Source organism: Cibotium barometz, chromosome 27 (genome assembly GCF_041138505.1).
Source record: "Cibotium barometz isolate CiBa-2024 chromosome 27, ASM4113850v1, whole genome shotgun sequence".
Taxonomy (NCBI): domain Eukaryota; kingdom Viridiplantae; phylum Streptophyta; class Polypodiopsida; order Cyatheales; family Cibotiaceae; genus Cibotium; species Cibotium barometz.
In genome coordinates, this window is record NC_141072.1 from 16,888,625 (window position 1) to 16,915,657 (window position 27,033).

Genomic DNA, 27,033 nt, shown 5'->3' on the forward strand with positions numbered 1-27,033 from the left:
CTGGACAGTACAGGTGCTGGCGGCGCTGGACAGATCTGGTACAGGCGGCGCTGAACTGGCTGAGCAGGTAGTACAGTCGGGTACAGGGAGTGGTTGCAGGCGGCACAATGCAAGTACAGTGACACGTGGCAAGTACGGACTGGTACAGTGTAGTTTTTCAGGTCTGTACAGTCAGATACAACACTGAGGTGGATGCAGAGAGGAAGGTACAGACAGGTACACCCACACGTGTGAAGCAGAGTTGTTGAAACAAGTGTGCAAGTACAGACTGGTACAATCACTTCCTCCAGTGCAGATCCACGAGCTGATTTTGGTAAGCTCTGAATTTGTTCATCTATCTCTCTTTCTATTGCCTTATGTCTGTTGCAACTTTGAGCTATCTGGCCCCTTGTGAGATGAGGGGTATGGCAGATTGAAAAGGGTGGAGACAGAGATTGAACAGTGAATGTATGTTTGTGCTGAGATGTTGAATCATGTGCATGAGATATGCCAGATGTATGCTCATGGCTGCCCTGCTAAATGGTCTTGGCTGATCAGAGGGAGGCACAGTGTGTTGCTTTGAGACACAGATCTGTGTGTGTGAATCCTCTATGCTAAGAGGTATTGTGGGCTGTCAGATTGGACATACATGTGTATTCTCTTGGCTGATTTTGTTGTACTCAGCCTTACATATTTGTGAAATTGAATAAAGAAATACCGCAAGGGACGCCAAGCTTTGGGGCCAACAGGTGTCGATCTATTTTCAGATTTGGGGCACTCTAGCTCCAATCTATTTTGTTTTCATATCTAGACTACAAGTGGACGGGTGACTGCTAGTCTACCGCACTTTGGTTTCTACCAGAGGCCGGTTTCAGAAGTCCATGATCTTGGAAAGTGGTCCGAACCCATCTCGGAAGAGGCAGTGGAACCTCCACCGAGTCTCATAGTACACAGGAGATCGGCATATGTAATGATCCTCTGTCTCGGGCTCTGTGTGACAGAGCTGGCATATCTTGTCCTCTGGTGCGGCCACCTTGGGCCCATATTTGGTAGCCTCCACTCTTAGTTGGTGGGACGAGGTGGGGATCTGGCTGATCGCACATTTCACCCCAAAAGATAGGTATGTGTCCATGTAGCGTGGGTGGATGATGAAACCATCATTTGTCAGGCATAGGAGGTGATCTTTGTAGAAGGCCATCTTCGTCCCCAGTGGACGACTCGGTGAACTCCATGCTCTCTAGGTATCCACTCTGACAATGTCCTTCCTGATAACCCTGTTCCGCTCTGTGCGGCTGAGAGCAAACGACCGGGTCTCTATGCTGTACTGGAACGGGGGGAGTGCCTCCATCTGCATGCCAAACCAAGTGCCTACCTGTGCATACCAGCACTCTATATCTCCCTCGAGTGTCAGCTATCTTGAGGACCCAAAGGGTTTATGAGACCAACAATGTAGTACAATATCAGCATTTTAACACCACTTCAAGATCTCATATGCTATCATTGGAAAGGCAGAAATGGGACAGCATGCTTCTTTCTGTGCAGGCTGAAGATTTATGGGTGCTTCTCCAAGGGTCAGTGCCTGGATATACTTTTCATCATAATGCACTTACCACATACTGGGCAAGGCTTGACAGATGATATTTGTTTTACCCTCAACAATTTGCAGATTTTAGCCCTCATCTCCTTATAGATTTCTCATTGGGCTTGTCAGATCATGCCCCAGTGTGGATGAATTTGCAGCTTGGCATGCCTCTGGATGATTTGCCACCCCTCTCCAGTAGATTATTGCATGTTAATCAGGCTTATTTCCAACATCACTATTTTCAGCAAATGATCAGACTTGCAATTCATCCCTTGCCTTTGCATGCCCAGGGGGACATGAATTATGCTTGGGACAGCTTTGCCTCTCGTATGTAGAATGTCATTAGGGAGTACGGCAACTGGCACATGACTGAATGGAGGAATGAGGTTAAATGGGCAAAAAGGACAGCACATTTTTGCAATTAAGGCCTCTCTCTGATTCAGAAAAGGATTCCCTTTCACTTGCTCAGTTTAAATTGACTGTTAATGATCAGAGGAAATTGCACAAATGGCAGATTAGGGCAAGAATGAAGCCCCTCATGGATAAGGGCTGCTCATCGAAAGCCTTTTTTCAGGGCTTGCATGCTACTCGAAAGAAAAATTCATGCCTAAGGGTAAGGAAGCTAGATGGCTCTTGGACGCACTCGTTCTCTGATCTCCAAGATGAATGCCAGAATTATTTCCTGAAATTATTCTCCGCTCCTGGTTCCCCATCAAATCAAATGACTGAGGCTAGGACTGAATTTCTCCAATATGTTTCTGAAATAGTGGAAATGGATGATGCTCTTACCTTGGAGATACCTTTTACTGACACAGAACTAGATAATGCATTGTTCCACCTCAGCAAACATAAGTCCCCTGAATGATCAATGTTGCCTGGCAAGAAAGTCAGTTGCCGCACTCTTGGAAGCATGGCATAGTCAAACTTGTGCCCAAAAAACATCTGTGTGACCATATGTCAGATTGGAGGCCGATTACTTTGATGCCTGTAGTTTACAAACTCATTACCAAAATGATTGTGCATAGGCTTCACAGGATACTGGATGCGGGACTTCATCCTCATCAGTATGGGTTTGTGCCGCGAAGACAAATCCATGAGAATATATCCAATGCCTTGACTGCAATTGAATATGCTAAGTATTCGCATCAAGATGTGCTTATATTGGAGGTGGATATTGCTAAGGCATTTGACACTGTTCAATGGGATTTTATCTCTCAAATCATGACTAAGTTGGGCTTTGGTCCCAAGATGGCAAATGCAATTTACTGGCTTTATTCTGGCTCTACTTCTCAATGCATTCTTGGGGGTCATCTGTCTCGGTCATGGACATTGGGTCGATCAGTTAGACAGGGCTGTCCTCTTAGTGCTCTCTTCTATGCCATTGCGACCCATCCCCTTTTAATGTATCTTGATCATCTTACAAACACAGGACAGATGACTGGTCTTAAAATCCCTGGGGCTGCATCTTTTCTGGCACAAGCATATGCTGATGATTCCTTCTTTATGCCACAGAATTCTTCCCGGGAAGTTCAAATGCTTATGACCACTCTTTCATTGTATGGCTTGGCAGCAGAATTGCATGTCAATTTTGACAAATCTAAATTACTTCCCTTGAAACAATGTGACTGGCATTCTATTCTTTGGCCGGGTCAGGTGGTGCATTCCAAAGATGTAGTCAGGCATTTGGGATATCCCATAGGATGGTATATCACCAGGAAGCAGCAGCTAAAATGGATCTTCCAAAGACTTCAACATAAACTGGAATACTGGAAGATTTCTACTTGGCCTCTTCATGTCAGGCTTAGAATAGTACAGTCCATTGTAATGTCCAATGTCCAGTTCTATTTGCCTTTGCTGCATTGGTCCTCCAGGGATATTTCAGCCTTTATGTCTCAAGCTATGTAGATGTTATGGAGGACAAAAACTGCTGTGAAAGCATTGAGACTGATGAAGATGGAAATGGTGTGCTCTCCTAGGATGCATGGTGGACTTAATGTCCTCAATATAAGATATCATGTACTTGCAAGGAAGGCGACTATGCTGCATACTTTTTTCCGCCAACAACAGCCATGGACTTGTAATCTAGCATCCATGTGTGTCAACATGAGGACTTGTGCTTATGGTCATTGGATTACTGATCATTGGGAGGTTGTCATTGGGAGATTTGTAGGGAAGATACGTGGCTCTCCTTTCTCTACTGCTCTGATACTTGACTGGAAACAAGTACTTTCTAAGGTCAAATGGGCTCCTGATAATTGCTCGGGGACAAACTCAATGAGGAAAGAAAGTATTCATTGGAGTGCCATCTTTGACATTCCACTCGCTTTACAGGAACCTGTTCGGGCATACAATCTCATGAAATTGGGAATTAGATACATACATGATGTGGTAGATGATCAGGGCTATGTCTTACTTTTCCTCAGGCCACTGCTTCCCATGCATTGGGAATGCATCATAGGTCTATATGGAAGAAAATTGCTGATTTATTACATCCTTTTCTACCTGTTCCTCCTGTGTGGCTGACACAGACAGGCTTACAGATTGGCAATTGCAACCCTCTGCTACATGCACTCATCCTGTTCCTCTTCCCGCCTTAACCTCCATCAAAGCTTACAGGCTTCTTCAGCCTGCTCCATGGATTCAGCAACATGCTAATTCTCTGTGGCATATAAGGAAGCCCCTCTCATGGTGGTGGAAGAATCTCGGGATGTTATGGAAGTGTAAACTGCCATTGAAACAAAGACTTTTACTTTGGAGATGTATGACAGGCACATTGTCAGTGGGGGTCACACTTGCTAAATGTCGCATTGCACCATCCACATGTTTAAGATGTCAGGCTCCTTCAGAGACTGTTCTTCATTCGCTTTGGCACTGCCCGTTGTGAGGTGAAAAAAAAGAAGAAAGACCCTGCCTCTATAGCCCTTCACCTCCCAAACTTGGAATACAACACACGAACGGAGGCACCACCAGCCACCGGTTGGAACACTTTCCACAATTCATCACACCACCCACGCCAGAAAGACAGCTCAAAACCCCGATAAACAGATGATCATTCAGTTAAAAGATACACAGCACCAACCACACTATAACAAACTCAGCAATTACACTAAAAACCAGGACTCTGGCCAGGATTTACTACCAAGGGAATTCACCCTTGCGTCTGACGACCAAGCCTCTCTCTCCTGGTCTCTGCACTCTCCAGACGGCGCCCCACCAGCAACCCTTCTTCACTTCCTCTGTAGCCCGGCTACTCTCTGTCCAGCTGCTACCTGCCAAGTGTCGTAGGCGAGCCCCACTGTCTCCAGTCCACACATCAGCACCTCTACTGCAGCCAACACACACAAAAAACCAAGGCTCTCTATCTGGTCAACATCCACTCTCTGCCTGCAATCATCGACCACACAAAACCAGCTACTCTGCACTCTCCAGAAGGCGCCCACACCAGCTAACCCTCAACTCAGCAGCTCCCACTCTCTGTGCGTCGTGACCAGCAGCTCTGCCAACCACAGAGCCTTGCAGCTCGTTAGCTTCAGCAGTTCCCTTGTATCTGGCCCATCGACCAGTCCATCTCTTTGCCTGCAGCTACACTCCAAAGCTCCTTCGCCTCAACTCCCACCTCGTCTCACCTCTCTGCTGCAACAACACTCGCCAGCTACCAAGGTCCTTCACAAGGCGGCTACCACCTTTCACACTTGCAGCTGCGCCCAGCCATACTGCACAATCCCTTCACACTTGCAGCTGCCAGTCGCTGCGCCAACCATACACAAGCAAAAAAACAACTCCTTTTGGTCGCTATCACCGGCGACCCCCTCTTCTCCCGTTTGTTTTTTTACTGTATAACGTACCATATAGTGTGTTACTTTACTCTCTCCCCAAGCACCTAGCACACTTTGGTGAATTCTATGATATGTTGTTGGAATGATGCTCGTTCTTGGGCAGTTGTGCTACTTTGATTCATAATGCAAACCATGTTATTGAAATTTATCCAAAGGTGTTTGCGCATATTTACAAGAGCTGGCATTGGTGGACAATCTACATTTGTGGTGATTGCACAGAGGTCTCTCCAAAGTCCCCAAGTCTTCTTTGAATTCTCTATGTTTGCTGGCTTCTCCAAAAATCTTCTTGCCTTTGATCCAGTCATGGAGACCTTCTGAGCAACCTCATATGACATACCAGAGGCCTTCCTATTCACTTCAATTTTCACATTTCTGCCATGGTAGCCCAGAGAATTCAGAAGATGCTCTAATTCACCAAGGGCTACAACTTTCCTTTCTTGTGTAGGCATTGTGAATGCATAATTAATATGGCACTTGCAGATCACCCGCTAGGTGACCTTCCGGTACACTCGCACGAGGCGGCTACCCCACCAGCCCAAATTCCAGCAAGGCGGGAACCCCTTCCTGATCGATTGTCTGCCGACTCACCTACGGCTGCGCTCCATGCTCCCCAGAGCACCTGCGCTTTCATCCTGTCGCTGACGACCAGCCATACGCATCTCACCAGGCGGCCAACCTTGCCTTCCCGTCTTCGCCAGCTACCTTATGCTGCTCCCCAGTCGCTGCCAGTAGTCGCCGCTGAATCACCCAGCTCTTATGTCGCCAACGCCAGCAGCAGCAGCCCTCTCTTTTTGCAACGCCTCAGCAAGGCTATTCTTGCACAAGGCAGCTAGCTCCTCGCTTCGCCTGCACACCCACGACCCTTATCACCAGGCCGCTCTTTACACACGGCGGCCACCTTTCGAATCTTCGCCAGCCTCTAGATAATGTGCTGGCGACCAACAAAATCTCCACGTAGCTACAAGCTAGCCACTTGTACAGTATATTTATTATTATTTTTCTTCAAAGCCTAAATGATGGCCACACAATGCCACCATTGTCCCTCCATCTCCTTGCTTCGGATCATCACGCCACGCCCACGACTTTCCAAAACCAGGACTCTGCCCACAAGCTCGTTATCAACCGCATCAACTTACCAAACCCGACAATTGCAGTCGGTGCCAGGAGATCTCTCAGAATCATGGACTTTGCATCGTTCAGTTAGGCAGGGATGCCCTTTAAGTGCTCTTTTGTATGCTATAGCGACGCATCCCATGCTTCTTTATATAGATCATTTGGTTGATACTGGCAGTCTTCATGGATTGGACATTCAGAATAGACGTCAGTTGGTTGCTCAGGCATATGCTGACGATTCATTTTTTCTTCCTCGCAACACACATCAGGATCTCTCTACTTTGATGCAGGCTCTTTCTTTGTTTGCCCTTGCGGCTGGCCTAGAAATCAATTTTCAGAAATCTAAATTGTTACCTCTGCATTCAAAACAGTGGCATAATTTGCTATGGCCAGGAGAAATAGTTCACTCCACTCATTTGATTCGGCATTTGGGATATCCTTTGGGATGGTCGGTCACTCGCCGTCAACAAACAGATTGGGTCTTGGCAAAGCTCAAGAAAAAGTTGGAATACTGGAAACTTGCAACATGGCCATTGCATGTTCGTTTACGGATTCTCCAATCCATCTTGGTTGCTTATATTCAGTTCTACCTTCCTCTCATCAGGTTTTCTAAGGCGGAGCTGAAATTATTTATGTCCACCATCTTTGAGATATTCTGGAGGTCGAAGCAGGGGAAAAAGAGTGTACGTTTGCTTTCGGCAAATCGTTTGTGCACTCCTAAAATGCATGGAGGCTTAAATATCCTTAATTTACAGGTGCATATTCTTGCCCACAGAGGTAAACTGATGCTTCAATTTCTGGAAGGCACTCAGCCTTGGACAGTGATGATCCGTCATTTGTTACTTCATCTGACAACTTCGGCTTTTGGCCATTGGCAACCTACTCATTGGGATTTTATTCTTGGTTACATTACTGGCAAAATTAAGGGCTGTCCTCTCATTTCTAGCTTACTTGCTGATTGGAAGCTTGTCCTTTCAAATTTAAAATGGAATGGTCGCGGCTCCTTACAAGGCAACTCTCTGCGCGCTGAGAGCATCCACTGGTCCAAAGCATTTTCAGTTTCCCTGGCGGTGCAAGAACCCCGACGTTCATATTTTCTCCACTCAAAGGGTGTTACCTCTGTGGGAGATGTCATCCATCCTGATGGCTCCCCTCTTTCTTTTCCACAGGCTGCTGCACATTATGGCTTGGGACCTCATTATCGTCGTCTTTGGCGTGATATAGTTCAGATGCTTCAGCCTTTTTGCCGATTCCACTGTTGGAAATTCGAGATCGCCTGCAGGATTGGACTATCTCCTCTTTTGATTCTTCATGCCATCCCTTGAGGCTATCTGATATTACAGTTGCTGGTCTGTATAAACATTTGTTGCCATTGCCTTGGGTTTCTGAACGGGCAAATCTCTTCTGGCATATGCATCGGTCATCTTGGTGGTGGAAAAGACGATTGCGATCTCTTTGGCAGTCGAAGCTTCCTCTTCGACAACAGCTCTTTTTATGGCGCGTTCTTTTGGCTGTTATTCCCTCAGGACAGTTTCTGGCACGCAGACATATATCCTCATCCACTTGCCATAGATGCTCTGCTTCCAGGGAGACAGTCATTCATATTTTGTGGAGCTGTCCTTCTCGTCAGTTTTTTCTTCCTCTCATCCAGCTTCTGCGGGCTAGATTTCCAAATATGATATTTGGAAAGTTTTTTTGGCTATTTGGTCTTCATTTGCCCAGACCAGAGTTCTCTCTTTTCTTCTCATGGGTGCGCTACTGGGCTTTATGGACACTATGGAAAGTCCGCAACCATGCAGTTTTCGGTTTTTTCTGCTTTTTCTTTTTTTCGGTACTCCCTGCATCAATCTTTCTTCGATTGCATGGAGGTTGACCAAATAGATCATGATGTATATATGTCTTATATTGACATCTTCAGTTGATGTACTTTGGGACTATCTACTTTGGATAGTCAACTTGTAAATCTAATATACTTATGATTCCACTATAAAAAAAAGTGTGTGTGTGTGTGTGAGAGAGAAAGAAAGAAAGAAAGAAAGATATATTAACGTCCTGTCGAGGCCAAAGCTGACCTATAGGACAGATCAGAATACATCTTTGGTTACAATCCACTTCGGGGTATCGGTTAAAGAAAAGTGCATGTGGGATCAAAAAGAAACTAACTTCAAAGCTCTCATGACTCATGAGAGTTACATGTTACAATGGTAAAATCACCATGTGCTTAATGTGATTAGATATGTATAAGTATCAAGTTCATGTCCTTCAAAAGGAGGGTGGACCTTTAAAATCTTTGATGATAGCTTTTCCTCCTCTATAGACCGCCCACTTCCCTTGTTTCCTTGCTTCTCTGACTTTGGCCAGTTCCCCCGCTCTATTCTTTAGTTGTAGTGGGGTCAACTCATCAGAAATCCACACCGAGGTACCTTGCAATGATTTAGTCTGCTTCATTACCTTGATCTTATCAATCATATCATAGTATCGAACCCTAGCCTGTTTCCCTTTAATTTGAATGTCAGTTGGGTCACCAAGGTCTATAAAAGGTACCACTTTAGTGAGTCGTTCCTTTATGATATCTACATCCAAGATGTATCCCTCTAGCTGTTCATCTGTGTTGGTACCTACTGACCAATCTTCTGGCAAGCCCCCAATTCGAACAAAAGTTTCCAGGCTTTTGACCCTTTCATTTTCTTTCAGGACTGACAGTACTTCACTGACAAAGTTCTCTGATTTTACCTGAGGTTTTGTGCTTTCTTGTTGTGTTTCCTGTATTTTTTGGGTTGCTTCTTGGGCTGCTTCCTGAATCTCCTGCTTGTTCTTGATGTCCTGCAATTGAGCTGAGAGAGAGAGAGAGAGAGGGAGAGAGATTAATAAATTCAGGGTATTGCAGAGATCTTCAGAAGATGTCCTTGCAGATGCGAATAATGTCCCACTTTGGCAGATTATTTTGAGTGCTATATTAGTTTTCTCTTATGCCTTTGCATGTTTCATCAACCTGCGAAATCCACTTCACTCTCACACATGGTTGGTGCTCATGGTAATACAAACATCTTCATGCACTACAGGCTAGTATTATGATGTGTTTGGACTAAGGATAACATTGAATGTGAAAAAAATGCATCATCAGACTGGTTTCTTTTTATTGTATCAGGGAATGGTTGTAGTCTCCTTTGCCATTGTAGCTGGGTTCGGACTAACATCAGCTTTTGGTATCAAAGTCTCTCCTTTGGCAGGTTCGGTTGTACCGTTCCTTGCACTTGGTCTCGGTAACACTCTCAAGATCCCCTATTCTGTCTGGTTTTGTTCATTTTTTCCTAATTGAAATGTAATGTGTTGACCCTTGTGATCTCTTAAAGGCTGCTACTTTGGCATCTTCTAGGAATAAAGAAATAAATTTGTTTTGTTCACATGAATTGGGCTCGAAAATATAGTGTTTTATTACCGGCCTTTGCAACGTTTGCAAGGTTATTCTTTTTTGCTCATGTGCTTTAAACACAATCTACAAAACTAAGGGATAAGGATAACTCCTTGAAAAATAGTTACTCATGGCAGAGCCAATTAGCGATTTGGTGTTTCCAAATGTGTGTGTGTGTGTGTGTGTGTGTGTGTGTGTGTGTGTGTGTGTGATTACAAAAAAAAAAAAACAAAGTGTGTGTGTGTGAGAGAGAGAGAGAGAGAGAGAGAAATGAAATGTTATATTAACGTCTTCAAAAGGCCAAAGTGACCTATGAGACCAAAGTTACAACCAAAGTGACCTATGAGAGAGAGAGAGAGAGAGAGATTAAGGGTCTACTAAAGACCCAATGGACCTAAGAGACCAAACTGATACAACAATGTCCATGGCATGTCTCATCATGGAACATAAAAAATGAGATTAACATCTTCAAAAGACCCATAGGGTCTATGAAACCAAAAAGGTGGTACAATGTATCCATGATGATTACTGAACCATGGAAAAGAAAACTGTAGGAAATCAGCTGCATAAGTTAAACTATACATGATGACAATGCGCGGTCATACAGAGATACCATCCTCCTTGAGAATAGAACACAAAGCAGCCATAGCATCTCCCTGGGAACTCGCTATGCTGTTGAAGATAAGACCTTTAAGATCTGGGACGTCTGGCTATCAAAAGGGATCACACACTCACTCAGTACGTGGGGCCAGAGGATCGCACGTTCGTGTAGGCTGTCGTGTATCTGGCTGGTTCTGTTGCTGCTCCTGGTGGGCCAATATAGTCAGTGGCTGTGACCCAAAAAAATCTGTGATGGAGGCCTGGGAGGTGCCTCGCCGCTGGTGGGCCAATATAGTCAGTGGCTGTGACCCAAAAAAATCTGTGATGGAGGCCTGGGAGGTGCCTCGCCGCTGGCTTGGTCTTTTGGAGTGTTACCTCAGCATGACCTCTCTCTGACCGTGAAGCTCAGTGAATACATGCCTGAACATATATGCTCCTTAGTATGAACCATGAGAGGGGCCAATCCTTCCCGGAAGAGAGAATGAACTCTCCCTCGGATCTTAGAGTAGGGTGGGCATCAAAACAAATAGTGATCCTTGTTTTCCTCCTCACCAGTGGTGCATACTCTGTATGTATGTGCATCTCGTGAGATGCCCTCGGCTTTGCCAGACTCTAACCCTAAGGCAATGAGAAAATACCCTCAGCTGGCTGCCTCATGGCATGCGACATGTGCATCTGTAAGTACCCTGGGTTCTCAATGAACCCATCCTCAGTCTCAAAAAAGTGAGGTTTGGTAGCGAACATTGATGTGGGGACACCTATGTCCGGCTCGCTGTTAGGGACCGAGTTGAATGAGACGATTGATCTCTTGCCATGAGGGATCCAAAAATGGAGAATCCAGGGTGGAGTCGAAGGGAGGAATGTCGTCCATTCGGAGGCTGTGCTCATCAAACCAATCAACAGAGAACCACTATCTGCCATGTCCCAAAATTGGCTATCAAGTGTGTATACATGATGAATATAAATAATGGTATGAAAGAGGGCATCTACGACCAAAGGGATGACTCCAAACTTGCTAGCACAATCTCCTGTGGCATAGATGGCTTACTCTTCATACACGACTCAGATGATGTGTTACAGAGGTTGTATGCTCGGATCGGTTCCTGTAAGGCAAGTGGAAATATTCTAAATGTGCGGTATCATGTCCTTGCAAGGAAAATCACTATGCTGCATACTTTTTTCCGCCAACAACAGCCATGGACATGTATGCTTCGTTAATATGAGGACTTCTGCTTATGGCCAATGGACTACTGATCCCTGGGAGGTTGTCATTGGGAGATTTGCAGGAAAGATACCAGGCTGCCCATTCTCTACTGCTTTGATTTTGGACTGGAAACAGCTACTTTCAAAAGTTAAATGGGCTCCTAATAATTGCTCGGGGACAAATTCCATGAGACAGGAAAGTATTCATTGGAGTGCCATCTTTGGTGGTTCACACACAAACACACAAACAATTGAGTGAGTGTTTACTCCTTGTTAGAGGATGTTCACACACACACACACACATATTTATCCAGGTTTAGAAGCCCTTCACACACAGGTAAGACCTTGATTCCCAACAATCCCCTCCTCAAGGGATTACCTCATGTTGTGCCAAGGATAAATCTTAGGCTCATGGCCACGTTCTCATGCCAGTTATGGGGTCCCAAGGGTAGAGTGTACACGAGATAAGGTCACTCACACTCACAACACTTGGCCTCAAATTTGAAAAATGTTGGGGGATTTAAGATTAATGCTTCAATTAAGCAAGATTTTCAAAAAATCATAAAAAAACCCAAATTAAATTTTTTTTTTCAGAAAGGAGATTTCTATTAAGTATGAAAAAAATTTACAAAATGGAGATTTCACACCAACCAAGGTGGAGATCTCAACCAATCAGGAGCCCTGTGCTACCAATAGGGTTCCGAATGAGAGGATGTGAAAAAGATACCAATGTCCCACTCTCTCATAAACTGGGCGCGCTTCCTCTCCGTAGCCCTCGAATCTGGCCTAGGTAGCCATAATTGTGTGAATAATATCACTCCAAATCCTGCAAAGACACTGAGAAACAAGAACGGGAGTACCCTCAATGGCCTCGGTGCATCTAGCCTTCCAGATAGTCCAGGCTGAGATGGTAGCAATAATCTCCCAAGAGCTGTCTAACCTCTGTGCCAGAGGGACAAAGTGTGTGAGTGGCAAATCGTGAAGACAACACTGCCAAGCAACTCCTTGCCTAACCATAATGGCCAAGCTCCTATCAGTCCCCTCAAATCTCAGCTAAGGCCCAGACTGTGTCAACCAAATGATAGAACCAAAAGAAATGATAGCATCCCTCTTAATCCTACCAAAGAGGTGTGCAATCGCAGACCAAACCCTCCGTGCTTCCCTGCATTCCCATAAACAATGGTAAACTGACTCTGAAACTCTTGCACATCTAGGGCATGCTGGGCAAGCACCAGACCTCCACTAATTGGTGGCCAGACCACCATGAAGAGAAACCCAGATAAAGGAGGAAATCTGTGGCTTCCTATAAGAATGCCACAATCTCTGCCAAAATACCCTCTGAATGTCAGTCAAAATGCCGTAAGATTCCCAATGGGGTCTAAGAGTAGGGACACTCTGAATGTGTCCCAAGATAAGATGTCTGGCATTACGCACCGTATAATTGAAAAAATGCATGCTTTTCAAAGGGTTACAAGCATCCTTCCACTCCCACTCACCGGGGTCCCAATACAAATGTCTGATAGGGTAGCCACCATAAAACCAAAGGTTAACACTCTCTATGATCATCCCTAGGGGGGGGGGGGTCGTCAACAAAGACGTGCTTCCCTAACCTGCCAACAACTCTGACTGGATGAATCTGGGGGCCCTCAATAAGGTCCTGCACGTCACATCTCTCCAGCTACCATCCATCCTCTACAGAAAAAAAGACCGGTACATCATCCTCCCTAGGCAAGGGGAGACCTATAACCTGAAGAGGAACACCTGTCCCAGAAAAAACCCCAAACCAAGAATGATGACAGCCTTCCAAGAAAGATCCAGTAATCCATTGGTTGGGAATGGCTGCATCAATCTGTGCAATCCTCCAGCTAGAGCCTCTCAAATGCTGCGTGAAATCCAATCTTTGCACCTCGGTGAGGCTCTGAAGCCTCTTCCAAGCCAGCACTGTGGGGCACAGGGTCTCCCAGCCAGCCCAAAGAATATGCATAGCTGCCCCAAGAGGCCTACCATGCACATCTAAGATCAAATCATTCCATAGAATGGGTTGCCGGTTAACTTCCTCCATTGAAGGCGGGGGGATGTGTACCAAAAAACTCCTCAGTCCCAGGAGGGACCTAACCAGGGGGGATGAAGGGGAGGGGTGAACTGCATGTGAAAAAATAAAGCGTGAGCTGAGAGTCCAGTCACCTCCACAAACAGGGACACACTTTGTGATCTGCTGCATGAGAAAGTCCTTCCATAGCTCAGTGCCTGGAAGAAAGCCCCTAACAACAAGCTTACAAAGCAAAGTCTTACATTGCACCTCAGGGTCAATGATATTCAATCCCCCTTCCTGCTTAGGCCTGATAATGGTTTCCCAAGCAACTCTGGCCCTGGTGTGTGCATTTCCATCAAGCCCTGACCAAAGAAAGTTCCGAATAAGGCGACGAAGCTGGCCAATGCAGCCCTTATGAAAAATCTAGCACGAAGCGATAAACCAAGCCGTGGCTAGCAAAACTTGGTTAACCACCAAAGCTCTAGAGGCCAAGTCGTGCTTCCTCCTACTCCAGTGATGAAGTTTGCTTTAATGCTGAGCAGTGGAGCAAAGTGTTGTGCAGGGGAGATGTCAATGCCCACCTGACAACCAAGGTATCTGACAGAGCATCCTCTTTCAATCCAAGTAAAACCAACATCTGTACCCCAATCTGCAAGAGGAGAATCACTGATCCAAAAACCGGCTGACTTATGCCAATTGATAGTAGCTCCTGCTGCCAAACAAAAGGCCTCCAAGGCTGTCCGGAAAGCACATAAACAAGCATGTGAAGCCTCAAGGAACAACGCCGTAACATCTGCTAACTCAAAGTCCAAAAACTCTTCCTCCGTGCATAAAGGCAGCCTGAGACCCACAACACCAGGGGCAGCCTGAAGAAACCTGCTCATAGCCTCAGCTACAATTAGGTACAGTAAAGGGGCGAGGGGACAGCCCTGCCTCACTGAACGGGAAATCTGAAAACGCTCACTGTGCCCCCCACAAGCTAAAACAGTGCTATGAGCCTCCCTGTATAGGCAGGTCACCCCTCTGATCCAGTTTTGGAAAAACCCCATGTGTGCCATAGTGTCCTCCAAAAAATCCCAATCCACTCTGTCATAAGCTTTTTCAAAATCAAGCAAAAGAATGGCAAGAGGCTGCTGACTAGACTTTGCCCACTCGACAGCTTCCCAGAAAGAAAAGATGTTATCAAAAATACTCCTTCCTTGGAGGAACCATTCTGGGTATCATGGATAGTCCTTTGGAGAATCGGCTGGAACTTTATACTCAAGGCTTTAGCTAAGATATTATATGCAGATCCAAGGAGGGTGATGGGCCTCCATTGCTTGATGTCAGTCTTGTCCCCACCCTTGGGTATAAGGTGAATCAACCCCTCCGTGAGGTATGGCGGCATCATACCCGACAACCACATTTCCTGAAGGGCAACAGTGATAGCATCTCCAATATGATCCCAAAAAAGAATAAAGAAGGCGGGAGAAAGACCATCATCCCTTGGGCATGAACCACTGGAAAGAGCATGCAGTGCGTGAAGGAATTCATCCTTCGAGAAAGGGGCATCAAGGGAAGAACACATAGCATCTGTAATGAGCCTAGGCATGCACTCCCAAACTTTCTGCCGTGCCACATCTCTCTGAGGAGAGGGCACCTCTGCAGTCAACAAAGGCCGATAAAAATCTGAAGCAATACCCCTCACCTTATCAGGCTCAATCTGAACCTCACCCTGTGAATCCTGCAAGCACCTCACAGAATCTGTGCTATGGGAAGGCCCGTGAGCTGAAAAAAACTCTTTGTTGCATCTGCCACCCATCAAGGCCCCTGTGCTGAAAAAAAACTCGTTCGCATGAAACGCGAACTCAGCGCTCTTGTCCATGGCCAGCTGCAGCTCTGCTCTAACTGTGGTCAAGAGGTATGTAATCCAAGACGCATGTGGATGCTTTTCATGTTCCCTCTGAAGAGCAGCAATCCTACGCCTAATAGCTCTCTCCTTGTCCAAAGCCTCCTTCTTCTTGGACAAGGCAGTGCTATGATAATGATGGCTGGTCCTCTCAAGAGCTAGTGCAATATTATGATGAGGATCAGGACCGTTACAAGATCTCCATATCTCTCTAATCTCAAGGGAGATGTCAGCATCTAGATAAAGAGAGTCAGGGATACGGACACTGGGAGAGGCCGAGCGAGCCCCAGGCTCCCTGAGACACAAAACGACGGGGCAATGATCGGATTTGGTGGTGCCAGGCATAATAGCAATGGTGCCTCCTTTGTCCAAGTACCAATCATCCACATAAAACCTATCCAGACGTGATGCTCTCATCTCCGCTCCTGCGGTTATGCCAAGAGAAAGATAAGGAATTTGGCCTTCTCTGGAAGTGATCGTCAATCCAGCAATCCTTGCCAAAAAAGGAAAGTGTGAACCTCTCCCATGAGGTTCGCTCCAAAGGGTGTAAACCCCCTTCGCGTCCACCCTTCTTGTCAGAAGGTTGCTCAACCATATTAAAATCTCCTCCCTTTATCCAATGATCAACCTGGGGAATGACATTTGTAATTGTGTCTGAAAAGGCCACCCTTTCACCTCTCACGTTAGGTGCATGGATATTCAAGATTCCCAATTTCTGACCCTCACGCATGATCAAGATCCACTAAGCTCTAGCAGGGATGATAACACCGTGCCCAATAACATGATGAATAAAAGATGCTGCCACTGAAATGCAAACACCCCCTCTAGTCCCAACTGCCGAGGACCAAAAGGTGTGGCCAGTAAGCATCTTACCAGTTTTGCCACATTGTGATCTATCCAATTTGTGTTCCTGGAACAAAAGTACATCCATAGACCCTCCTGTAAACAGCAGGGTGAAACCGGTTCTTCAGAAGGCGCTTCCTACCACGGGTGGGAAGCCCTCCAAGGCCCATGAGACGATTCTCATGGAAGAGAAGAGGGTGTGACCCCCGATCTAAGAAGACGATGGGCAGCCCGAGGACGCCTCTCATAATGCTGGAGGACGGGAAAATCCACAAGGCAAAGTCCACTGACATGCCCTGGTCCGGGGCCCTGCACACTACCTGCATATGTACGAGAAACCTGTTCGCCCTGCGGGGGATCAAGGGCAATGGCATCATGCTGAAAATCCTGCAATTCATGATCCCCACTGCGCTGAACATCCGGCATATCGCCCCCTCCAAGTAGAGAGGACTCAACAAAATCATCCTGATCTGAGATATCATCTCTCTGCAAAGATGCATCAGCTGACATATCCCTCTGACCAAAAACATCATCTATCTGTACATGATCCGAGGAGGCCTTCCCATCAATCGCACTAGGGGGGCGGGCGTGAGATACAGCTCGCCACACCTGGCGGACTGAAGGACAGGAAGGAACCAAGGGACGTGGCACCTGAGAAGCACGCTTACGAGGCCTCGTGCGACCTCGAGCCCGAGGGTAATCTCGAGCAAAGTGACCCTGTTGGTGACAAACCCGGCACTGATCGGGTTTACCTGCAATCTCAATGCGTTGCTTCAAAGGGCCACAAGGGCCTGAAAGCAAAACATAGTCCTCAAAGAGCTCAATGTCACGGGCAAGAACCATGACCCTGGAGAAAGCATCCGCCGAGGCAGTGACCACCTGGGCAGAAGATGTCGGCAAGGTGTGGAGGGGGGGCACTTGAAGAACCAGCCCAAAGGCAAACCCGATGGCCTCTAACATAGGCCAATATGCACGAGGAAGACCCGGGAATCTGCGAGTAATCGGGAAACGGTTCCGGTCTTCCTCAACAGGGTCAAAATAGCTGGAGTAGGGAAGAAAGAATATCTTCCTCGGGCCCAATGGCAAAGGGCTGCCCTTCAAAACCTCTGAGGCTGCGTCCTTAGAATCAAAATCCACTTGGAAGAAACCTCTTCCAAGCAACCTGACATCTCGAAAGTGTGGAGCGAGGTCGGAGGGCAGGGCCGCCAGGACCCAATCCCAAACCTGGAGATGGGACGGGTGAGATCCAAAGATTCTAGCAATGAGGGTTTTTTTGGAGTCTTTCTCTATTTCGGCGTAGAGGACCGCGAGCTCGGCTTCGAAAAAAACAATGGTTCGCCCGGCCGAGGGAGATTGATTAGCCATGATGCTAATCGAAGAAAAAGGCCAACTTGAACCCGGATGAGGAGCAATCCGAACCAAGGGGAAGAGGCAGGCAAGGAAGCGGAGGAAAGGACGGGAGGGCGGAAAAGGGCAAAAAAGGAAAAAATAAAATAAAATAAAATAAAAAGGAAAAAGGAAAAAGAAAAGAAAAAGGAGAAAAGAAAAAGGAGAAAAGAAAAAGGAGAAAAAAGAAAAAAGAAAAAAGAAAAAGAAGGAAGAAAGAAAGAAAGAAAGAAAGAAGAAGAAGAAGAAGAAAAAACCAGGCAAAGAAGGGCGGGGGAAGGGCAGTGCAGCAAAGGCTGCGCAGAATGGAGGAGGCGGAGGAAGGAGGGGAGGTGGCAGGCGAAGAAGGGCTGCGGAAGGGTAGCGCAGCAAGGGCTGCGCAGAATGGAGGAGGCGGAGGAAGGAGGTGAGGTGGAGAGAGGAGGGGAGCCGAACAAGGAGAGCAGGAGGGGATGGGGCGCAGACAGGAGACAGCAGCGGGAGGAAGAGGGGCGGGCAGAAGCAGGGTTGAACAACGGAGGAGGAAGGAGGGGGGGCGGAGGAAGGAAGGAGGGTGACACAGACGACAGAGGCAGAGGTTCGTGGAGCTCGCAGGTCTTCAGCCCCCAAATTTAATTTTTATGTACCTTCTGACAGATGCAAGTACTGTTGCTGAATATTTTGCTTGTTTTAATTGGAGTCGGCCAGTGTCGGGCTGTTTGCAACACAGCTTGTGTTTTCCTTCACTGGTGGTGTGCTCTATCCTTCACAGGTGGTGGGCTGTTGTAGAGATCTTTGATTTTGAGGTTTTAATAAGCCTTATGCAAAGGGTTTACACAAAGATTTAACTAAAGGCTTAGTAGGGCAGCTAAAAAAAGAAGAAAAGGCAGCGAACTGTAGCGTGGCACTTGGCTGCAGGTGCTGATGAAGACAGCAGTTTGTGTCAAGCAGCTAGGCGATTGGGCAGCTCTGAACACAAAGCGGGCAGGTGTGCATCTCTGAACACAAGCGGGCAGGTGTGCATTGAAGTCGGGGCCAGCCAGGTGGCAATTTCAGAGGGCGTAGCTCTTGACAGCAGGGCAAGGCAGGCTGCTCAGATAGCTGGCTGAGAGTGTGGGCATGGGCGGATGACGATTAGGGGCCCATCTGTGAAATAGGTGCTGATGGGGCTGCAGTTACAGCTGGGCACAATCGGGCAGCAGCAGGGAGCGATATGCAGGAGCACGGTGATGATGGACTATATCAGACGCCTAGAATCAGCATGCGTGTAATGCGCACAGCAGAGGCATATGGACAGCTACTTGACGGATGTAGTAGAGTTGTGTGGACCCGGGTACCTAGCTCTGATACCAACTGTTGTTTCAGCTAGGGCTAGGGTTTACGGTGTTGTAAACTTTGGGGGATCATAGATGTACGCCATGGTTATTGGGTTGGAGCCAACAGAGATAGAGAGAGACGAGAGAAACAAGCTAGAGAGAGTACAACACACACGACTCAAATGATGTGATAGTTCATTCTACCATGCAGTACATGTACCTATGTAAGTACAAAGGTTCCTCTTCCTGACATCACTGCTAATGTCACACACACATATAATATCTAGATATTATGCATGCCCCTCTAAGAGGTGGTTCACACACAAATACACACAAAAACATTTAAGTGAGTGTTTACTCCTTGTTAGAGGATGTTCACACACACACACACACATTACCATATATTTATCCAGGCTTAGAAGTCTTTCACACAAGACCTTGATTCCCAATAGAAGTCTTCCCAGAGTGTCCATACACTGGTGTGTGAGTCTATGCGTGAAGAGCCTTTGTGAAGAATCCTTATTTAAAGACTCCACATATGACATGGATTGCATGAGGGATTCCAAGACTTCTCTTTGGATTCCTTAGGCGAGGGTCCAAAGATGGTATCTTGTTTGATTGTATTCATTGATTGTACTTGGGATAGTCAGGTGCAGACCGGTGGTGAACCTCAGGCACCCGCTGAGATCTTGTATTCGCAACACACTCCTTTTGGTAATATAACCTAAAAAGGGGGGCATCTTCGACCCCTAGTGTAGTGTATTGTGTACATATTTTTATTGTTTGAATGCATGTGCTGTTTTGTCATAGTGTTCTTAATCTTATTTATGGTTAATCAATTCCAAGGCACGCTCCATCCTGTTATACCAATAATCTCGCATCACGAGTCTACTGCCTAGTGACATGCTTTAGGTAACCTTTCTTACTCAGAAGTCTATACAATATTTCCATGTACTAGATAATCGAGACAATATTAACCAAACGTTCTTTTTGTGTAGAGTAAAAATACGTGGGTTGCGAGCTTATCTTACTCTTATCATGATGTAGTTGTGATCTTGAGATTTTCCCTTAAGAATTATCATGCATGATGATGAAGTTTCTATTAAGATTTTGTAAACAGGTTCTCATGTGTAATCAGGTTTGTACAAGTATACTTGAATTTCCTGGTTAAAATCTACTAGTTGATTTTGTGGAAGGTTTGCAGGCAGGTAAAATGCAAGGGTAGCCAAGCTAACATGGTAATGGGTTTTGATCTAACAGGCATAGATGATGTTTTTGTTTTAGTCAACATATTGAGAAATTATATGCTGGAGAAAAAGGTCCAAACCATGGACACATCCGACTCCGTAATTCCACGGAATGAAATGAGGCTCACTGTCAGCCTTGCCGGACCTTCTGTAGTCCTCACAACATTTTCTGTCCTTGCCTCATTTTTCATTTCATCTGTGGTAAGCTCCTGTTTTCGTAAAGCCTCTTCTTGTTTTGTCTCTCTGTATAATTGTTTGCCTATTTGTACGTACATATATATTCGAGTTGCTAAAGCGGAGAGAGAGAGAGAGAGAGAGAGAGAGAGAGAGAGAGAGAGAGAGAGAAATGAAATGTTATATTAACGTCTTCAAAAGGCCATAATGACCTATGAGACCAAAAAGTTACATCATGGTGGATCTGATACAATGTCTGGATAAAAAACCAGAAAATGAAAAAGAAAAATAAAGATGATACTACTGGCACCTAGAAAATGAAACTGGAACTGGAAGGCAAACAGAAACCCTTATAGGGTGTGAATATAGTGAGGGGGGGCTACGCTATGGAGGTAAGTGGAGTATAGTGAGGGGATACAATATTATGTGGGACGGGGGGGTACACTATGGAGGTGCCTCCATCTCATAATATGTGCCGCATCGGACGCTGGCAGATCTCCTCAATATCCTCTGTGGTCAGCACCCTGACTGGGTGTCCCGCATGTCTCGCAAGAATAATCCGAATCCGCCGCTGCAACCTCCGTCTATGCTGGGATGCCCTCCTCCGTAGTCGTGGGCGTCTGGACCACCCAAGCTCAATCGCACGATCAATCAGTGTACCGCTGGTGTGGGCGGTATCCATGTCCTGCTGCTGCTGCTGTGGTCCATCTGGCGCAGTGATGGCTGGACTAAAGAAGTCTGTAATGTGCCTCTGAGTCTGGCTCTCTGTGCGCCTACAGGCTATCTCTATATCTCCGCAGCTCAAGCAAGAACAATCCCAAACACCTCTGGTCCTGGTACCCCATGACTCTGGAAAGTGGTCCAAAACCCTCTCTGAATAAACAGTGGAAACAACCACGTATCTCATAGTATGCAGTACAATGGCATATATAATGCAGCTCTGTCTCTGGCTCCCCATGGCATACTCGGCATATCCTGGCCTCAGCTGGTATACCTCTATATCGGCCAATCTCAATCTCAAGCTGGTGTGAGGATGTGCGAATCTGACCAATAGCACATCGTACTGCATGAGACAAGTGTACATCCATGTAACTGGGCCTGATCACAAAACCATCTGCTATGAGCTGAAGAAAATGCTCTCTGTAGAAAGCCATCTTCGTGCCCAGCTCCTCAGTCGGCTGTATCCATGTCCTCCTAATGTCTAGCTGAACTAAATCCTGACGGATGAGTCTAGTAATCTCTGTCCGTGTGAGAGTGAGAGAGGGTGCCTCTAGAGAATACTGGAAGGGAGGCAATCTGTCCATGCTAAAACCATGTGCCTGGAACCAAGATGTCATCTGTCCATACCAACAAGCCGTGTCTCCCTGTAAAGCTAACTGTCGGGAGGACTCAAGGGCGAGGCGTGCATATCTGTCTCGGGGGAGATCCCACAAGCCATGTATGTAGGAGACTGATCTCGTAAGAGCCTCAATCACCAGAGGGGCAGCCGCCAGCTCTGCTCGAATAATCTCATGAGGTACCACGGCCTTGGCTCTAATAATCCTAGCAATCATAGATACCAAAGGCCTCTCCATACCTCTCCACCCGCCTGTGCTGTGATGGCCCACTGAAGGTCCCCATATCTACACTCCATAAAGCATAGCTGATGTCACTAGAGTGTCAAAAAGCCAAAGTTTCGTTCGAGGTTCCTGAAACTGAACCTGCGAACACATCCTCTCCAAACCACCCAGGGCTGCATGTGCTCTAGTCAATCTAGTCTCTGCTGCTCTCCTCATCGAAAACACTGGCCCACTGAATACTACCCCAAGATATGTATATGCATCTGTATACTCCACAATCTCCTGCCCATATGTAAATGTGGGAGCTGATCGCCTAACCCACTGTGGCGTGGTTTAAACACCATAACCTTGGTTTTGCCAAGGTTGACAGACAATCCACTATCATGTGCAAACTCATGTAAAGCATCCAGATGACGCTGCATACCCTCAGGGGAGTCAGAGATCAACACAATATCATCAGCATATAACAATAGTGGGATCCATGTACCTGCTAGCTGGGCTCCTCTGTCCCCCAATCTCTCAAGGGTAATTAACGTCTGCAAAAGACCCCAAGGGTCTATGAGACCAAAAGTGATACAAGGGTACCATGGATATACCGAGCCATGGAAAACTGAAAGAAAAAGTAAAGAGAAAACATGTAACACTAGTGCATGTACATGTAATCAACAGATGATTCTGTGTAGAATGAGATATGCTGTGATCAGCTATGACGATACCAGCCTTGGCTAGTGGAGGGAATATCATTCCTCTGTGATGGGCAGAGAATATCCTGGATCTGCTTCTGTATGATGGAGCATGTCATAACGGCAGAGAATCTGATCTGTCATGGCGATTGGAGGCTGGTCATTGTCTCTCAGCGTGCTGTTTCTGTATGATGGAGCATGTCATAACGGCAGAGAATCTGATCTGTCATGACGATTGGAGGCTGGTCTCTGTCTCTCAGCGTGCTGCCTCAGTTCTACATCCTTGTGTCATTTGAGCTCCATCAAGTACATGCCCAGGCATCTCTGATCCTCATACTACATCACCCATGTGAGAGGGGCCAAATCCCTCCCAGAGAAGGCAGTGGAATCTCTCTTGTATCTCATTGTAGGGCAGGCAGTTAAACTGATATTGTGCCTCATCCGCTACCTCTCCTGTGGTACATACTCCGCATATCCTCTCCATATGTCAAAGATCTAATGCTTTATGTGACTGTTCATATTATACATGAATCTGCATTCTCTCATTTTGACAAAATGTCATGATATAATGTACAGAATCCAATGCCAGTGGTTCGTTGGTTCTGCTGGCAAATGGGTATTACTGCTATGATACATACATGTGGAATGCTGCTCATATTCATTCCACTGATGTCTTTGGATGCACGGCGAGTAAAGGTATCTACATCCTTTTGTGCGATCGCTATGTATTCTGGTGTACCTCATCATTAATTTTCTCATATGCAAGAAATCAGGTCATTAAAAATCTAGCCCTTGTGGCTTGAATCCAGTTGGCACATTCTTAATTCTTATTTTTATATATGAAAGGTCTACAGTGATGCACGATGGAGACTTTTTAATTGTCTTTTGATTGGCAGGCAGGCATAGTTGACCCAAGCCTTTGGCTATTTTGTGGTATGAAAAGGACCAAAGGAGGTAAATATTGGAGTATGTTTTAAATCATTCCATGCAACTTGTTCTGGAAGAGCAACAATTTTCCCACTTAAAACTAATTCAAAATATTTATAAAAGGGAAAATGGAGCCTGAATACAACGAATTGGATCATTCTACACTTATAGAACATGCTGCAAGCACTCCGATCTCGGCTGCAGTTGCCAAGTTTTATGCTCCGTTGTTCAAGTACAACATTTTCAAAATTAGCACGGTAAAATTTCCACATCCAAGCTAGCGAATTTTAATGCAATGTGCTTTAAAATGCGTACCTATCAGTTGGTGGGCCTTTGCCCGAGTGCCCAACCATGATGCTGCCCTGAGGGGGGTTAAATAAATGTATATATGACAAAGCATTTCTGTTTCCCTTGTAGATTTTTTTGGGCAAATTGACCCATTTTTTTTTGTTTTTTTGGCAAATTGACACCCAAAATGTGTGTTTGCAGACACTTGTTTTTGCAGCCTTACTAGGAGCAACTGTCTACCTTGGATTTTGGAAAGTGCAACATGGGTTGAACCTTTCAGATATTGCTTTAAAAGGTGCCATGGATTGCATTGCGTATTAAGTGTTTTTTTTAAACATTTAAGTGGAAACAAAGAAATATCACTAAAATAGAGAGACAGTTATATTCTTGTTTCATTTGATGTGAATTGATGCCCTTCATAGACTTGCTTATTGAGATACCCTCATCATCTTGCACTTATCATCATATCATCCATTGCATAGTGTCGAACCTCCGGAATCTGATCCCACCCTCAACATAACCTTTAGAATCTGATCCCACCCTCTCCATCTGGATGATTAGAAAAAATACAAGAGGCTACAGATTGCATCATCTATTCTATCATGCCTGGAGGGAGATTGAGGAGATGTAGCATGGAGGGGATCATCCCAGGCTTAGTCCAGTGAGGATTGTTGGTCGCTCGGGGAAGCATTGGTTCATTGATCCTTCTCCTCAGATAGTGACTTAGGTCTCTTGGTGTTTGTGGCTACATGGTGGTAGTCCTATCAAATATCTTCAATGGGATCCATGAGAGTGGGAGTCCTTTGATCCATTGAAAAGACTTCCCTTTTTCAGTTTCATGGTCCGGAATGCTAGGCTTCTCATCACTTGACTGATGGATAAGATCCCTACTCTTAGACCTCATTGGGAGAGTTATGATATGTCTCTAGTGATACAGCGTAGATATTGGCATAGGCTTTGGCATTCATACAGAAGGAGCCAGATGTCTCATTTCTTTTGGTTATTTTTACATGGTGGTCTCCCCACCAATCAGTGGAGAGATCGGTTTTCGGTGTAGCACCTACCTACCTGAGATGTGTGGCAGATTTTGAGACTGTACAACATTGTTTATGGGGATGCAACAGTGCACAACATATCTGGGGTTCTATAGCCCAACTTAAGGGCAAATTGAGTGGCCGCACCATGCATGTGACTTGGGGGGCAGTTGCTTGGCTTTCCTAGTCTGGTCCGCAGCTTTTTTACGAGGGCAGTGGTACAGACTTTGCTATTTTCATTCGTAGAGGTATTGCCCAACATGGTTTATTATAGGATGTCCCTCACTCTGATTATACATCCCCCAGACAGAGGATTGATACCAGTTGGGAGATTGTTGCCAATATTACAGCATGGTAGATCTGGAGAGCTAGATTGATGGAGGCTTTTGAGGGTGTCCAGATTTTTGGGTATCCGTGCATGAGTACTATATGGGGTGATATCATCCATACTCTTATGGCTACTTGGGCTCGTATTTCTCGTTCCGCACAGGCAAAGCGCTTTGTAGTGGGACTATGGCATTTTCTTTTCCTCCAATCCCACAAGTCTCTCGTGGCATCATGATGCTCCTAAGTGGTTGAAATCACCCTACATATTGGGGTGATTCTATTCTATTATGGCTTATAGCCGTGATAGTTGTATGCCTTTTTTCATACTTAATAGAAGTCTCTTTCCTGGAAAAAAAAAACAAAAAATCTAGGGATCTTTATAACTTTGAGTACATATTGGTAACTGAGACATGTGCCTGTCCCAGATTTGTCCATGTCCTGCTACCAAGTTCACACGATACACGCGATCACTTGGTTGTGTCTTCACTCCCAGCTTTTGCACAAGTTTAGTATTAATGAAGTTGTGAGTGCTACCAAGGTAAAAAAGGATGTGCATAGTCTCCCCTATCACTGACCTGTACATATGTATTAGGTTGCTAGGGCCAATAATTGCCATATTAAAAGCATATTCCATTCAAGCACTGTGACCTAAAATAATAGTATCAATGGAAGAAATTCTAGGGTTACCGTTACTTCGGTCAAATGAGCTCCCTTGCTCTTGGCCGTTACTTTGGTCAAATGAGCTCCCTTGCTCTTGGCCTTTGGACAATTTCCCTTCAAATGGCCCTTCTGATCACATGAGAAACACTTGTCCTCCCTAATGTTCTGAAGGGTCTGTTGGTGCTTGTGTTTCTTCTTCAGATTGGGTTCACCCGAAGTCTCGGTTTGTTTCTGTGGACCCTTCTTAGACTTAAACTTTCGTTTGCACCTGGAAGCGTGCTCATAGGTTTTTGTGGCTTGAGGTTTCTGAGAGACATTCTTCTGAGTCTGGCCAGCGAGTCTCCTCATAAATTCCTAGCATACCGGATGGCATCCTCCAGTGTTTTGCTATGATTATTCCTCACCTAGAGCTTGTGATTTTGGGCTAATCCCCAGATAAAAAATCCACACAAAGTCGTAGCATCCATATGCTTTGCCCAAGACTGAAACTCCCTAAAGCATTGTACGTATGTGTCAAAAGGCATATTCTTCATGTCCAAGTCTGCAAACTTGGCCACTATATCAAATTCATCCTCCGCCTAGAGAAACTCTTCTCAAAACCGTTTTTTGAAATCTGTTTAAGTACTAGGTTTGTTTAACGACTCCTGCCACCAAGTCAAAGCCTTCCCTTTAAGGAGACCTCGAACCATCTGGATCTTCTCGGCATCCAGAAAAGGATGAAACTCCATTGATTCAGCCAAGAGTCAACCGCCTCTTGAGTTCACTCCTTCTCCCCCCCAAAGACATCCGGGGTGAAAGAAGGTGCTGTTGACACTAATTGTGAGTAGTATCAATGGTTGCCTTTTGAAAGAGAGATACCGTCTCCCTCAAGGCGTGAATCTGTTCCCTGATATTGGTTAACTGGTGGTCAAGATATGTGTTGGCCTCCTACTCGAAGTCATTTGCCCCTTCGAGTGCATGGCGCT

At 45.8% G+C, this 27,033-nt stretch overlaps 1 protein-coding gene across 5 annotated transcripts in view; it reads left to right on the forward strand.

Annotated features, from left to right (window-relative positions):
- LOC147623106 (uncharacterized) overlaps positions 1–27,033 on the forward strand; it is a 203,787-nt gene that overhangs the window by 154,522 nt on the left and 22,232 nt on the right. For all 5 annotated transcript variants that reach the window (XR_015269330.1, XM_086821168.1, XM_086821167.1 and 2 more), the window contains 7 exons: positions 9,398–9,544; positions 9,659–9,773; positions 20,430–20,617; positions 23,409–23,528; positions 23,729–23,786; positions 23,883–24,016; positions 24,249–24,342. Coding sequence is in view for 4 of the 5 variants with exons in the window: in XM_086821168.1 (XP_086677294.1) it covers positions 9,398–9,544; positions 9,659–9,773; positions 20,430–20,617; positions 23,409–23,528; positions 23,729–23,786; positions 23,883–24,016; positions 24,249–24,342 (856 nt within the window). In the remaining variant the exon portion in view is untranslated. The remainder of the gene's footprint in view (positions 1–9,397; positions 9,545–9,658; positions 9,774–20,429; positions 20,618–23,408; positions 23,529–23,728; positions 23,787–23,882; positions 24,017–24,248; positions 24,343–27,033) is intronic.